The 14099-nt window shown below is 55.2% G+C and overlaps 2 protein-coding genes across 2 annotated transcripts in view; both read left to right on the top strand.

Moving 5' to 3' along the window:
• The first annotated feature begins 442 nt into the window (after window positions 1-442).
• The window catches only part of FRMD8 (FERM domain containing 8), a 53331-nt gene continuing 39674 nt past the window's right edge, over window positions 443-14099 (top strand). The window contains exons 1-6 of the mRNA XM_079103668.1: window positions 443-612; window positions 927-1011; window positions 2680-2847; window positions 6530-6631; window positions 6834-6892; window positions 6980-7146. Of these exons, the coding sequence (XP_078959794.1) occupies window positions 927-1011; window positions 2680-2847; window positions 6530-6631; window positions 6834-6892; window positions 6980-7146 (581 nt within the window). The 5' untranslated portion in view covers window positions 443-612. The remainder of the gene's footprint in view (window positions 613-926; window positions 1012-2679; window positions 2848-6529; window positions 6632-6833; window positions 6893-6979; window positions 7147-14099) is intronic.
• Window positions 9259-12359, top strand: LOC306639510 (tigger transposable element-derived protein 3-like). Its single transcript, XM_079103163.1, is given in 3 exon segments — window positions 9259-9433; window positions 10311-11044; window positions 11047-12359. Coding segments are annotated over 2 exon segments (1413 nt in total). The 5' UTR covers window positions 9259-9433; window positions 10311-10326; the 3' UTR covers window positions 11742-12359.

Raw genomic sequence — 14099 nt, 5'->3', positions numbered from 1 at the left:
GTATAGGCCGCTGCCTGCGACACCTCTGACCAGCGCCCAGCCTAGTGTGGCCATCTGAGTGGTTCATCCAAGCATCTTCATTTGTCAGGCGGGGGTCGAACCCAGTCACAAGGCGAATGGAAGTGAGCGCCTAGACCCTCGCCCCCCGTCCCCGGCTTTCTTGAATCTTCACCACACACCTACTGCAGATCAATGGCCGGGGACTGCGGTAGAGAAACTGGGCCTGGGTCACTTGAGTTGGTGACCCTGTTGGTTCACGTCTCCCAGGGGCGTGACCACCCCAGGGGCGTGGCTGGACTCGCCAGGGGCGAGTCGGGCATGCGCGGCCTGCGGGGGGCGTTGGTCGCACCGGCGCCGGCAGAGAGCGTGCGCGGCGGCCTCAGGCTCCGATTGGCTCCAGCGGCCGGGGAGGCGGGGCCCTGACTGCGGCGCTTCCTCCTACCGCGGCTTCCTCCTACCGCGGCTTCCGCGGCGCAGCCCCAGCGGCGGTAACGCCTGCAGCAGCCTGGAGTCGAGCGGTGGTAGGCTCGGTGGTAGGGCTGGGGCCGGAGCTGGGGGTCAGAGTCAGTGCCGAATCCTGCCCTGAGGCGGCGGGCTCTGCGACCCTGCGAGGTGAGAAGGCGGCCACTCCCTGACTGGGTCCCCGCCCCGCCCGGGGGATCGCAGGGCTCTTCCTGGAGGGTCCGGCTTAGCGAATTTCGACCACCGCCCCTGTCATTGCTCTGATCCCTTCCACTAGCCCGGATCTCCAGTCAGCGGAAGGGCACGCTCCAATCCAGCCTGCACAGTTGGTCCCTCCCCAGGCAGGTTGTTCAGCCTTGTAGACCCAGGTCGGGACCCCTTCCCTTACTCATGAAGAGCTGAAGGAGACCCTCAGTCCCCACCTCTGGACCCCCAGTAACTGCTATTTCTCTTTCCCTTTGCAGATGGACGGGCCAGAAGGTATTGCCGGTCAGCTCGGCCCAGCTGAGAGGTCCCACCGAAGCAGCGTGTCCTCAGTGGGAGCCCGAGGTGGGTCCCTGCCCTCTTCTCCTCTCTGTTCCCCCCTGGAGATGTGGCTCTGCCTTGTCTTCTCTTTTACTAATCTCATGTATTAGGACATAAGGTGTGTTGAGATGTGGCAAACTTACACAAGTCAGAGTCAGAGGACCTGGGCTTTGTGGCTAGCTTAGTGATCAAGTTAATACGCTTCTTGAATTCCTGTTCTCATTTGTAGAACAGGCAAGTCTCACCTAGCTGTGAAATTCGAGTGAGAACGCATGAATGAAAAGTGACACCTTCACTTTCTTTGTTCCTTTATTTTTCACAAACAGCCTTTTGAAAGCAGGGATCATTATCTTCCCTTTATAGGGAGAAAATTGGGCCCTAGAGAGGTTAAATCACAGGCTATTGGAACCCTCCAGCTAATGATAAACTTGAGCCTTCTTTTCTTTGCCTCTGTTTTTCCTCAGCCTCCAGGAGATGATTTTTGATCTCTCAAAGTAGCTCTTGGGGCAGAAGAGACTGGGGGTCCAAAAAGTACTTTCACTGTGTTGATTCTCAAGTGCGCCCTTCCATTTAACTGGCTTCTCTTCATTTTGGTTAACAGCCTCTTTGAGGCAGGGATATTATTTCTGCTTTTGTAGATGGGTCAACCATCTGACTAAAGCCTAGCTAAAGTCAGCCAGTTAGACCGAGAGACCAGACAAGAATTGGAACCCTAGGATGCCGGCCTCCAGGCTGTGTTCCTTTGCTGCTGCTGTTCCGGGGATGGGAATTTGAATCTTGCTGCCCTGACCAGGGTCTCCCTGTGCCTTTGTGCTTCAGATGGGAATCCCGTAGCTTGTCACAAGAGAATGTGCTGCTCTTGGGTTGCCCTTTCCTAGACTGCTTTTTTTCTTTTTCTTTTGCAGCACTGGGAACTAAACCCAGAGGCACTCTACCACTGAGCCACTTCCCCAGTCCTTTTTAGTTTTTATTTTGAGACAGGGTCTCACTAAGTTGCTTAGGGCCTAAGGGCCTAAGTGGCTAAGGCTGGCTTTAAACTTACGATCCTCCTGCCTTAATATCCCAAGTCCCTGGGATTATAGGTGTTCACATGGCTCCCTAGCCTGCTTAAGGCTGTCCTGAAAGGCCACAGTATTGACTCCTATGGCTTGAAGAGTCCTGAGGAAGCAGAGACATGGACCTTTCTTTGATCTGGGGTGGCCTTAGGAATCCTCATTCCCTTCTTAGCCTGGACTAAAGAGAGAATGAGTCTAGCCTAAGGGAAACTGGGGTTACTAGCCCTCCTCACTCCCAGCCTGATAGGCTAACTACCGTGACCTCAGAATGGGTTCAGCTTGCGTGCCATAGTCCCTACCTCTGGAATGTTCTTCAGGGCAGAAGTAGAGCAGTCCTTAGGGTTGCCAGAGAGCTAGAGGCGGGGGTTTATTATGACCAGCTCTAAGTTGACCCTTAGGGTGGGGGTAAGGCTGGTGTGTCTAGGCCAGAGTGCTGGGTTTCTGGGTGGTTTGAGGGTCTCATGGAAGTCCTGGTGGGCAGCACTCCTAATGGGGGTCTTTTAGAAAGTACGTTGGGGCTCTGTTTCAGGAGTGTAGCCTCAGTCACCCCCACGGGGTGTAGGACTGGAGGGTGCCTGGTCGGCCTGGCTGTGCCTGGCAGTGGGCCTTAGCTGACCCCTCCTGGCTTCCATCACAGCTGCTGATGTACTGGTGTACTTGGCTGATGACACAGTGGTGCCCCTGGCTGTGGAGAACCTACCCTCACTCAGTGCCCACGAGCTGCACCGGGCAGTCCGGGAGGTCCTGCAGCTTCCAGACATTGCCCTGGATGCCTTCGCACTCTGGCTTGTCTCCCCGCTGCTGGGTAAGGCTTGGTGGTGAGCAGCCCTGGGCGGGAGGGTTGGAAGAGCACTGACCAGTGCTAGAGGGAGGGGGCAGCTTCTGCAACCTCTGGCGACTTACTACACATCAGGAAGCTGGGACTTGGGTCTGTCCTGGAGCGGACTACCCCTTTGAGGATCCAGAGCCCTGAGGAACACTTTCTTTCGTGTGACTGGTAGCAGAGGAAGGGGCTGAACCAGGACTGGGAGAGGGAGGAAAGGGCTCCCTGTTCACTGCGCACACCTTTCATGCCACAACCTGGGCTGCACTCTGCAGCAATTTCACATCCTGTGGCCCAGACCTGTTCTGCAGTGAGGAATCTGAGGCCTCGAAAAAACAAGGGAGTGCTGGCCCCCTACTGTGTCCTGTTCCTTGGGTTGGGGAGGAAAGTGAGGTATAACCAGCCGCAGTGATGTTGAGGCCTTTGTCGAGGGTGGATAGACCAGGAAGAGGAAAGGACATGATTTCTTTGCACAGGGTCTCAGCCCTGCCTGGTTTTTGACCGTGTGAGTACACACTTCCTGCCCTTTCTGATTGGGACCCCAAGGATGGGGGTGGAAGAGGGGGCAGTGGCTCTCCAGACCCTTACCCAGGGATCCCTGGGTGAATAGGGTCCCTGAACCTGCTACCTTGAACAGGAAGAAGGCCAAGGGACAGGATGCCCATGTCATCATTTGGGAAACTAAATTGGTGCCATGACCAAATGTTTTCTGAGCTTAAATATTCCCTTTGTTGTAGAGGAACAGGGACAGGGAGGTGGACTGGTTCCCATTGAGAGGGTGAGCAGGAGAGCCTAAGTCCAGCCCCAGGGCCACCTCCTCTCCTGAGGCCTCTGGGGTTTGTGCCTCTCCCTGGAGGGAGCATCCCAGTGAGCGAGCTCCCAGCCCCCACTACCCCCCAGCCCCGCCAGCTCCTGCACAGCTGCTGCTCTCTGGCTGCCGCCCACCCTCTTCCTGCTGACCCATGTCTGGCCATCCCACGCTCGGCCCAGCTGCCCCCCCTTCACCCTCAGAACTGCTGGTCAGGGCAGTGGGCCCTTTGGCTGTATCTTTGGAGAGCTGGAGGTGGAGGGCCCAAGTGGGTGGCCCCTGCCCTGCCTGGGAGATTCCCGGTGCTGCTGCAGGGCAGCTTACTCCCCTCTCCCCACCCCCCCTCGTCGCATTCCTCTGCCCAGTGGCAAGAACTGAATGGGCTGCCTGTGTGTCATGGCCCGTCCGGGGGGAGGGTGGCTGAGGCTGCTACATAGTTCAACACCCACGTCGTTCCCAGCCCGCTTTGGAGGCTGAAAGCCTGCACTTCACCTTTGCCTCAGGCCTCAGAACCCCTGATCTCCCCCACAGCACGGTTGAAGCGTAAGTAGCAGAGACCCAGAGTTCTCCTTTGAGGCAGGGCACATGGTACCATCTGCAGGAGCCCCTTTGAGACCGCACGTTTTGGTGGAATTGGGCCTACTAGACGCCACTGTGACTACATGGGGCAGGGCTCCAGGGACTGTCAGTCTCATTTGAGTGACAGCTTCCAGGCGAGAAGGCCCCATGTGGAAGTCTGGAACCACGGGGTTAGTGTAGTCCTTTTCTGATGACAGGACTCCTCTGAGCTGCTGGGACTTAGTGAAGGCAGAAGGATGTCCCTGTCCCTAGCTCTCCGCTTCCCACAGTGTGTCCAGTGGATCCCAGCTGGTAGGTTACTGTGTTTACTCCCTAAGGAGGTACAGAGCCCTCTGGCCCTGGGCAGCGTTGGGCATGCTGGGGCTACCAGACTGATGGAGCCCGGCCCTCAGTGAACTCGAAGTTGGTACTTTCAAGTTGAAAGTGTGGAAGGGAAGTTTGCAGAACAGAGCTCTACTCCTGACCAACTTCTTGGTCCTTGGGCAGTCCCCATTCTTCTGTGAGTGATCCTGATGCCCTCGCAGCCTTGACATCCTGTGAGTCTCCAGGTAGAACAGAAAGAGGGACTGATCAGGCAGGAAGGTGGCGAGGGAGCCCTTCCTGGAGGAGAGAGGAAGGAGCTCTTGGGATAAATGTGGTTGTACTTTGTATGCTATTGGGGTGTGTGTGTTGGGGGGTGACATGGGTGGGGCCAAGGATGTGGGCAGGAAATGAGGGTTGTGGAGCCTCTGGGAAGTCTGGATCAGAAACAATGGGATAAGAAAGGACTGGAGAAGCTGGACCAGAGGTTAGATGGAAGAGCCTAAAGATGGGGGCCAGTTTGGAGGCTGTGGCTCCTGTTTGAGATCAGGATCAGGGTTGGAACTGGGTGTGGTGGCATGACCTGTAATCCCAGTTATTGGGGAGTCTGAGGCAGAAGGATTGCCAGTTTGAGGCCAGCCTGGGCAACTTAGCAGGACCCTGACTCAAAATTTTAAGAAAGCAAAAACCTGTGGTAGAGTGCCCCTGGGTTTAACCCCTAGTACCAGAAAAAAGAAAAAGGGGAGATCAGGGTCCAGGTGGAATTTCCAGAAGGTTCAAAGAGTGTAAATGAGAATGCTTGGCACCAGGCTGGCAGGACAAGACACTCAGCCATCAGTGGGGAGAGGGAGAGAGAGGACGGAGATGTGGAGCAGAAGATGGAGTGGCAAGTAAGTGGCAGGTGTTTTGCCACTCCCCCTCCTGCATCCTCAGCAGGCACCTCAGTTCATCTGAGTGACTTTGGAAACCCTCACACCTCTCAAGGGCAGTACCCCAGATGGCCACTGTCAGCTAGTGGAGGGGCCCTGGTCTGAGGGGCTGAATCCTGGACTAACAGCACAAGTCTAGGCCGGTGAGTGGAGTGCTTAGTCCTTGTGCCAGTCCATGTTGGGGCCCCGTGTGCCCAGGACCTACTCGTGTCTGTGTGTCACTCACAGTCTAAGGCAGGCTGAGGCAGTAAAAGATTGTCAGATGGTGGAAAATTCTGGAAAGACAGGCAAATGGCACAAACATGAGATGGGAAGTTTCGAGGAGGTGCTGCCTTAGTTAGGGGTCCAGGACATATGACCTCGAGCTAAGATCTGAACTATCCAGCCATGTGCAGATCTGGGAGACAGGAGTCCAAGGCAAGAAAAGCAACAAGCACAGATTGTCCTCGGGACAATGAAGCTAGAAATGCCTGAGTGATTTAAGAAGGCCTGTGTGGCGGGAGCAGAGCCAGGGAGAGCGAGGAGGCAGCCAGGTGAGAGCAGCCAGGCAGGAGCTGGGCGGCATGGCACTTGTGTGACAGGAGGTGAGGGGCTCGCAGGAGGGAGGATCGCAGGGTAGAGCTTGGCCAAGGGGAGGCCATGGGCCAAGAGGGCAGCTTCTCAGACCTCTGGACCTCATCACCAGCCTCAGGTTCCGTGTCCTGGGGGTTCCGGGCTCCTCGGCATGCCCCTCCCCCAGCCCCTTCTGTCCACCTCAGCCTCTCAGCTCCAGCTCGCCCTGGGCTGGAGTGAGTAGGGGCAGGCTCTGTCTGCAGCCTGACACCCTTTGTGACCTTGGACAAGCAGTTTAACCTCTCTGAGCCCTATTTCCTCTGCAGGTGAAATGGACATTAGAGTCACTAGGGTAAATGCACAAGAACCACTTGAAATGGTTTGGGACAGGGTACCTGCTCAGTTACTGTTGCCATGAGGGGCAGTTATGACGGGGTGGGTGGGCTCCATCACCTGCTCCCGAGGCTGCATGAGTGCCTCTCCTCTCATCCTGCAGAGGTACAGCTAAAGCCCAAGCACCAGCCCTACAAGGTGGGCCGACAGTGGACTGAGCTGCTGCTGCGCTTCTCCGATGCCCCGGATGATGACGTGGCCATGGGTGGGTGCACTGGGCAGCAGGGATGGGCGCCTAGGGGAGCTGAGGAGGGGCAGCTGGGAAGCAGGCGGACGCGTGGTGCACTGTGTGGCCCTCTCACGGGGCCCTCAGGCACAAGAGTGTTCCAAGTCGAGGTGGGTGAGGTTGGGAGGGCAGTGCTGGGCAGAGCAGGGTAGCTGGCCGATGATACCTCTTCCTTCCCCAGACGAGCCTTCCCTGCAGTTCCGAAGGAACGTCTTCTTCCCCAAGCGGCGGGAGCTCCAGGTGAGGCAGCGAGCCTGGCCGCGTGGCTCCCCTTCCCTTCCTGCGGCACGCCAGCTGGCTGAGCCTCCCCTGCCCACTGGCCCACAGATCCACGATGAGGAGGTGCTGCGGCTGCTCTATGAGGAGGCCAAGGGCAACGTGCTGACGGCGCGGTACCCGTGTGACGTGGAGGACTGCGAGGTGCTGGGAGCCCTGGTGTGCCGGGTGCAGCTTGGGCCCTACCAGCCCGGCCAGCCTGCTGCCTGCACCCTGAGGTGAGGGCAGGTGACCCGAGGAAGGGGTGCCTGATGGGGGAGATCGCCCCCACTGAGGAGTGGTCCGTGGTCCTGCAATGTGGGGCACAGTCCCACCATCTGCAGGCCTCAGTCCCATCACACATGCTCACTTTGTGGCCTTGGGTGAGTTGCTCCACCTCTCTGAACCGCCTTTTCCTCATCTGGGCAGTGGGAGACCTGGGTTAAGTGCTGCCATTCCACAGCTGAGAGGCCCTAGATGCATGTGAGGTGGAGGCGGCCTCTGGCTGAAATCAGGAGGGAGCTGGCCTTGCTCTTTGAAGTCACAGCCAGGGCCTAACCAAATAGTGACTCTGCCGTGACCAGTAACAGTCCAGCTTCATTCCAGACCCAGGGAATGGCACCCGTTCCCCAGTACTCATCTAGCAGCTGTGCACCTCCCACACCTCAGGCCTGCGTGCATGACCCAGTATCTAAGCCCATAAAAAATTATTTGCTAGTTTTAATTTGTTATATAAATTCAAGTTTATAATAACTTATAAAGACAATGAAGCTGTTCAATACAAAATTTGGGTAGAAATAACTTTAGCATCCTGTTTATTTCTGTGCTTTGGTTGGTTGGGAATATTCTGCTAGACTTGGATAGACGTGGTGACAGGTTTATAATAGTTTACCTTGAAATCTCACTTAAAATGGATCCAGAAGCTTGATTATTACATAAATATAAATGACAGTCACAGGAAACAAATGACATCACCATAGGGCACATAAAAAGCTTTTGCACAAATAATGAGGGCGGCCTCCATCAGTGGGGCTTCAGTGTTGGTCTCAGCCCTGCCTGTCTCTCATGTTGCTTCCTACAGTGCTCCTGGGGCAAGAACTGTCGGCAATGCGGTTCTGCCAGCTCTGCAGTCTTTCCCAGGTTACAAAATGGGTCCCTTGAGCCAAAGTAAACATTTTGATGCTATGTAGAGGCTCTTGTTATGTCTCACTCAAGTGTGTGTTGAAGTTTAAATTTTGCTTGTGGTGCTGGGGATCAAATGCAGGACCATGCAAACCGTGGCAGGCAAGCACTCTACCACTGAGCCCACCCCAGCCTTAAATTTTATTTTAAAGAAAGATTTCTTTATATGTCCTCTGGAGTCCTCCTTGTTTTGTTTTGTTTGTGGAACATCCTGAAAGTTGTCTTTGGAAGACTGAGCTCTGGACTGTTCTATTACACCCTATTAGTAAATAGGGGTGTTCTGGACTGGGTTGTGACTCGGAGCTGAGCACAGTACATCCTCAAGCGTTTACACTAAGTAGGCCGGGAGCAGAGGGAGTGGGGCCACCATCCTTGGCGCCTGAGTGAGGGCCAGAAAAGAAAGGTGAAAATGAGAACACTGAAGCTGGCGGGGCGGGAGAAGGGTTTGCAGGAGATAGGACTTGGAGCATCTGGTGGAATGCAGGGGGATGGAAACCTGTAAGAAAGGAAGGTGGGGAGGGGTAAGCTGGGGCTGCAAGTAAAATGTCCACGTTTTTAGTTCAGGTCTGAAGGCTAGCAAGGAAAGGAATATTAGATCTTGAGTTTAGGAACTTGAGTCTTGCCAAGAGGTACCAAAACTAACAAAAACGAGTCCTTACTTGCCCTAAATCTGAACTGGTTCCAGGCAAATTAGTGTTCGGTAGCCTAATTGTTAAACGTGAGTTCAGCGCTGTCCATGGTAACTAGCTTTTGTGTAGCTTAAAGCTCGCGTCCATTTTCTCCTTTCATCATTTTTCCAAAACAACTCCGTGAGGGTCATTAGCCCCATCTAGTAGATGGAGGAGCCGGGGTTGCCTAAGGTCATGACCAGGAAGGTCTGGGGACGCACGACTGCCCGAGGGCTCATCAAGCCCCGGGGCCCGGTCCCGCGCTGGTAGGGCCAGGGGAATCCCGCCGGGTCCTGGCTCCGCCCCCCCGCCCCTTCACTCTGGAAGCCCCGCCCTCAGAGGGCCCGACGAACCGCCACTTCTGCGGCCTCCAATGAGGCATGGTTGGGGGCGGGACGGGGAGCCGCTGGGGGCCAATCTGATTGGACGGGGGCGGGGCTACAGCGGGTGGGAGCCCAGGAGCCGCATCGCGGTCTTCCCAGCCGGGAGAGAGCCCGGCGCGGGCGGCGCGCACGGGGCCCTGCTGTGCGCGCGCCCGCCGCCCGCGCAGCCCCTCAGCCCGCTCCGCCCTCGGGGTCGTGGTGCCAGTCCTTCCCCTGCTGTGCAGTCGCCGCCCGGACAGGGACTGGGGAGCCGGGTTGGGGCAGAGGCGCGAGCCACGAGACTAGCGCCTGAGGTGGGTGCGGGAGGCCCGGGGGCGGGGGGGCGGGTCGGCGCCCGGATCTGCGCCTGGGTCGGTCCTGCCGACTGACTCTGGATCGAGGTGGGGAGAGGCCGGCCAGGACACAGAGCCCGGCTTCCGGCCTGCCTGGATCTCAGGAGCTGGTTCCCGCTCCCTAGTACCCGTCGCAGGCCACCACCCTCCCCTTGGTGGACACCCCACCCTCTCGCCGCCTGCAACCTCCTCACCCCTCTCGCCCTTTGTCGCCTGTGCACCTGCACGCTCGCTCTGCCCTCTCACTTGTCCTCCAGGTTGGACCCTCCCCAAGTCTTGCCCTTCTCCTTGCCCCCTACCCACCCAGCACCAAATTAGACTCGCCCCAGTTTGTTCCCTAGACCCATCTTTCCCCCTTTGTCGGTCGTCTGTACACCTGTCCATCTCAACTCTGTTCATTCCACCCCACTACCCTGCCCCCTAACATTATCTGAATCCTGCCCAGGCCATCGACCTCATCTCCCTCCCAGGGTCCCCACCACCACACCCTGATTGTCCCCTACACCTGCCCCAGCCTCAGGCCCTCTCCAGTCCACACTCCTTTGTTGTCTCTGCAGCTGTCCCTGGACTCTATTCATCCTTCTCCCCCAGTGATGCCAAACCCCAGCCCAGACTCTCCTCTCCCTCTGATCAGAGATGCCCCCTCCCAGCTCTGTTCTGGCACTCCTCTGGGTAGGGTCCAGCCCACTCCTTACTCTGCCTGGTCATTTCCCTCCTCTTTCAGCTGGTCGGGCCTCTCTTGGTCTCGGTGCTCTAACCCGTGCCCTGTCCTCACATACCCTTTCTTCTTCCTGTACTCCTCTCCCATCCCACTATTCCTTATCTCCTCTCTCTACAGGTGCCCTGGAGGAGCCATGGAATTGAGCAGCAAGAAGAAACTCCATGCCCTGTCCCTGGCCGAGAAGATCCAGGTGCTGGAACTCCTGGATGAGTCTAAGATGTCTCAGTCAGAGGTAGCTCGGCGCTTCCAGGTCTCCCAGCCACAAATCTCACGCATCTGCAAGAATAAGGAGAAGCTGCTGGCAGACTGGTGCAGTGGTACAGCCAACAGGGAGCGCAAGCGCAAACGGGAGTCCAAATACAGTGGGATCGATGAGGCTCTGCTCTGCTGGTACCACATCGCCCGGGCCAAGGCCTGGGACGTGACAGGACCCATGCTTCTCCACAAAGCCAAGGAACTGGCAGATATCATGGGCCAGGATTTCGTGCCCAGCATTGGCTGGCTGGTCCGCTGGAAACGCCGAAACAATGTAGGCTTTGGGGCTCGCCATGTCCTTGCCTCTCCATTCCCTCCCGAACCACCTCCCCCAGGGCTCACATCTCAGGCCCAGCCGCCTCTTTCCCTTAAAGACTTCTCCCCAGAGGACGTTTTTGGTTGTGCCGAAGTGCCCTTGCTGTATCGGGCAGTGCCTGGCAGAGCAGCTGCCTGTGATCAGGTGCAGGTACTGCTGTGTGCCAACAGCAGTGGCACGGAGAAGCGGCGGGTATTGGTTGGCGGGCTCCCCACCGCTCCAAGATGCTTCTTTGGGGTCAGCAGTGAAGCGCTGCCTGCCTCCTACTACCCTGACCCAGGCATCCCTGGTCAGAATGGTTGACGCAGTTTGACCAGGACATGGGGCAGCAGGGCCGACAGGTAGCCTTGCTGCTGGCTGCCCGAGTGGTGGAGGAGATGGCCGGCCTGCCTGGGTTCCACCACGTGAGGCTCCTGCCTCTGTCCGCCTCCAGCACCACACCTTCCCTGCCTGGCTCTGTAGTCTGGGCCTTTAAGGCCCACTACCGACACCGACTGCTGGGCAAGCTGGCTGCTGTCCAGAACGAGAAGGATGGCACCTCACTGGCTGAGGCGGGGGCCGGCATCACAGTGCTGGACGCTCTACACATGGTGGCCGCTGCCTGGGCCAAGGTGCCTCCTCAGCTCATCTTAAGCAGCTTCATTCAGGAAGGGCTTGCTCCTGGTAAAATGCCCCCATTCCCAGACAAAGACTCTGAGATGCCGCCGGTCCCCAGGGGGCTGAGCCGGGAGGAGTTTTCCCGCTTCGTGGACCTGGAAGGCGAGGAGCCAGGGCCTGGAGTGTGCAAAGAGGAGAGGGGCACTGATGGCGAGGAGGCGGGCAAGGAGGACGGCTTCGAGCCCCTGCCCACCAAGGCTGATGCCCTGAGGGCCCTGGGCACCTTGAGGAGGTGGTTTGAGTGCAACGGCACCTCCCGGGAGCTCTTTGAAAAGTTCTACGACTGCGAGGCCGAGGTGGAGCGACTCTGCTGCCCGTGAGGCGCGGGCCCCACCAGAGCCCTTCTGCACTGTTTCCCATGGAAACGCCTCTCCAGAAGGCAGATCGGCTCTTTCCTGTGGAAATACAGTGTGTGGAAGAGAGGAATTGGGACTCCAGGTCTAAGTTCAGAGCCAAAGGGCTCAAGCCTGAGAAGAGGCTCCAAAGTGGGGCCTGGAGGTTGGGAGTCTGGGCTATGTAGTTTCCAAACCCTGTAGAAGGGTCTAGAGCCTTGGGAAGGAGTTTGGGGAAGCTGGGACTTGGCAAGGTAGGACTTGGGCTTCATAGACAGTGGCTCCATCCCTTGAACACTGTGTTAAAACAGTTCTGCTTCGGGAATAAAGTTTTTAACTAGAGAGAGGCCAGGGTGTGATTGTTATCGGAGGAGGATAAAATCTTTCAATTCAAATTTGAAAAACCAACTGCTGACAGTTACCCCGGTGCAGCTGTGGGTGACTAGTTGGGCTCCTCCTCCCAGAGTTCCAGCATCCAGGACTCTCAGGTGTGGACACTCCTCCTGGCCCATCCTGGTAAGAAGTGAGGCTTGAGGACAGACACATCTAGAGGCTGGTCCCTGACATTCTACAGCTCTGATCACTTTGATCTCAGATTTTGTGTGTTTGGGGTGGGGATGGGAGGTAGGCCAGGGATGCAAAAAGGAGACAGAACTTAAAATAATCATTTATTCATTCACCATGGCCCACGTCTACAATCCCACTGACTTACGAGGCTGATGCAGGAGAATAACATGTTCAAAGTCAGCCTCAGCACCTTAGGTCCCAAGCAACTTAGCAAGACCTTGTCTCAAAATAAAAAATAAAAAGGGCTAGAGATGTGACTCAGTGATTAAGCACCCCTGGGTTCAATTCCTGGTACAAATTAAAAAAAAAAAAAATCTAATTCTCAGGTTGGGGGCGTGGCTTAGTTGTAGAACACTCACCTAGTATGGGTGAGGCCCTGAGTTCAATCCTAGCACTGCAAAAAAGAAAAAAGAAAAGAAAACCAGGAGCTGAAGAAATAGCTCCTCTTGGAGAGTGCTCACCTAGCATGCACAAGGGCTGCGGTTCGAATCCCCGGCCCCTCAGAAGGTGGGGGCGGGGAACCTAGTTCCAGTTGTTCTATGAAGAGCACATAGGGTAGAAGCAGGAAGACCAATTAAGTTAGGATGCTACTGCAGTTGACAGGGCATAAGGAATGAAGGAACGCCCAAGTAAAGGGGACATCCGCACTTCCCAACAGATCTTAGATCCAATTCTGAGGACAGATCCCCCAGAGCCTCCTGCATGCTAAGCACAAGCCCTACTTACACCTCCGCCCGATTCTAATATTTAACAGGCTCGGGCAGCCCTGTCCCATTTAGCAGGTGTTCCTATATGCAAAGTGGGGGAGGGGACAAAGAAATGAAATGCTTGACTTCAGCTCATTTACAAGCTTGGAATGAATGTGCTGTGTCTAGAAGGCACACAAGGCTCCAGGGCAGCAAAGGCAAAGAAGAGGCCATCCCTGGGAAGATGCTCACAACCCTAGAGGGAGAAACAGCAAGCCACCTATAATGCAGGTCGGAGAACAAGACAGCCAGCACCCTGCCTCAAGGTCCTTCAGACAATTAATATTTATAAAGGGTTTACGCCTCACCAGGCATACTTTCCACATGTGATTAGATATTATGTATTTAGATATTCTTGGTAAATTATGTAATTAGATATATAGTAGATATTCATTCCATTAGAGAACTTATCATCATCATTAGTCTTGACAAGATGATGGTCTGATGCAGAGAGCTCAAAGAAGAAAGCTTAGCTCCCAACTTCATATCATCTCTGCGCTGGCCTGAGTAGTTTCTTCCATCTCTTATGGGGGAATTTTTTTGTTCTTTGGTTGGCTACATGCTAAGCATGTGCTCTACCAACTGAAGACTATCCTCCCACCCCTGCTTTTTTTTTTTTTTTTTTTTTTTTTTTTTTTTTAGCTAATAAACAATTTATTTTTCTTTTTCTGTACTGGGGTTTGGGGTGCTTTCCCACTGAGCTTCATCCTCAGCGCTTTTAATTTTTTATTTTGAGACAGAGGTTCCACTAATTTGCTGAGGCAGCCTCAAACTTGCCATCCTCCTGCTCAGCCTCCTGAGTCACTGGGCTTACAAGCATCCGTACCAACTTGTTTCTTCTAATTCTGTTAGGTATGTCATATTTCATGAGTGGTTACTTTTTACATTCTATAATCTGTTACATCGAATATCTGAAATCCTTGGGAACTAATCTTTTTTTTTCCTTTTTGTTTGTCAATTTTTGAATGTTTCTTTTGTTTCAATTTCATTGATTTCAGCTCTGATTTTAATTTCTTGGGGGAACTAAATCTTT

The sequence above is a fragment of the Sciurus vulgaris genome, assembly GCF_902686455.1.
Source record: "Sciurus vulgaris genome assembly, chromosome: 11".
Lineage (NCBI taxonomy): Eukaryota > Metazoa > Chordata > Mammalia > Rodentia > Sciuridae > Sciurus > Sciurus vulgaris.
Note: the sequence above shows the minus strand (reverse complement) of the source record. Positions and strands in the feature narration are given on the sequence as shown.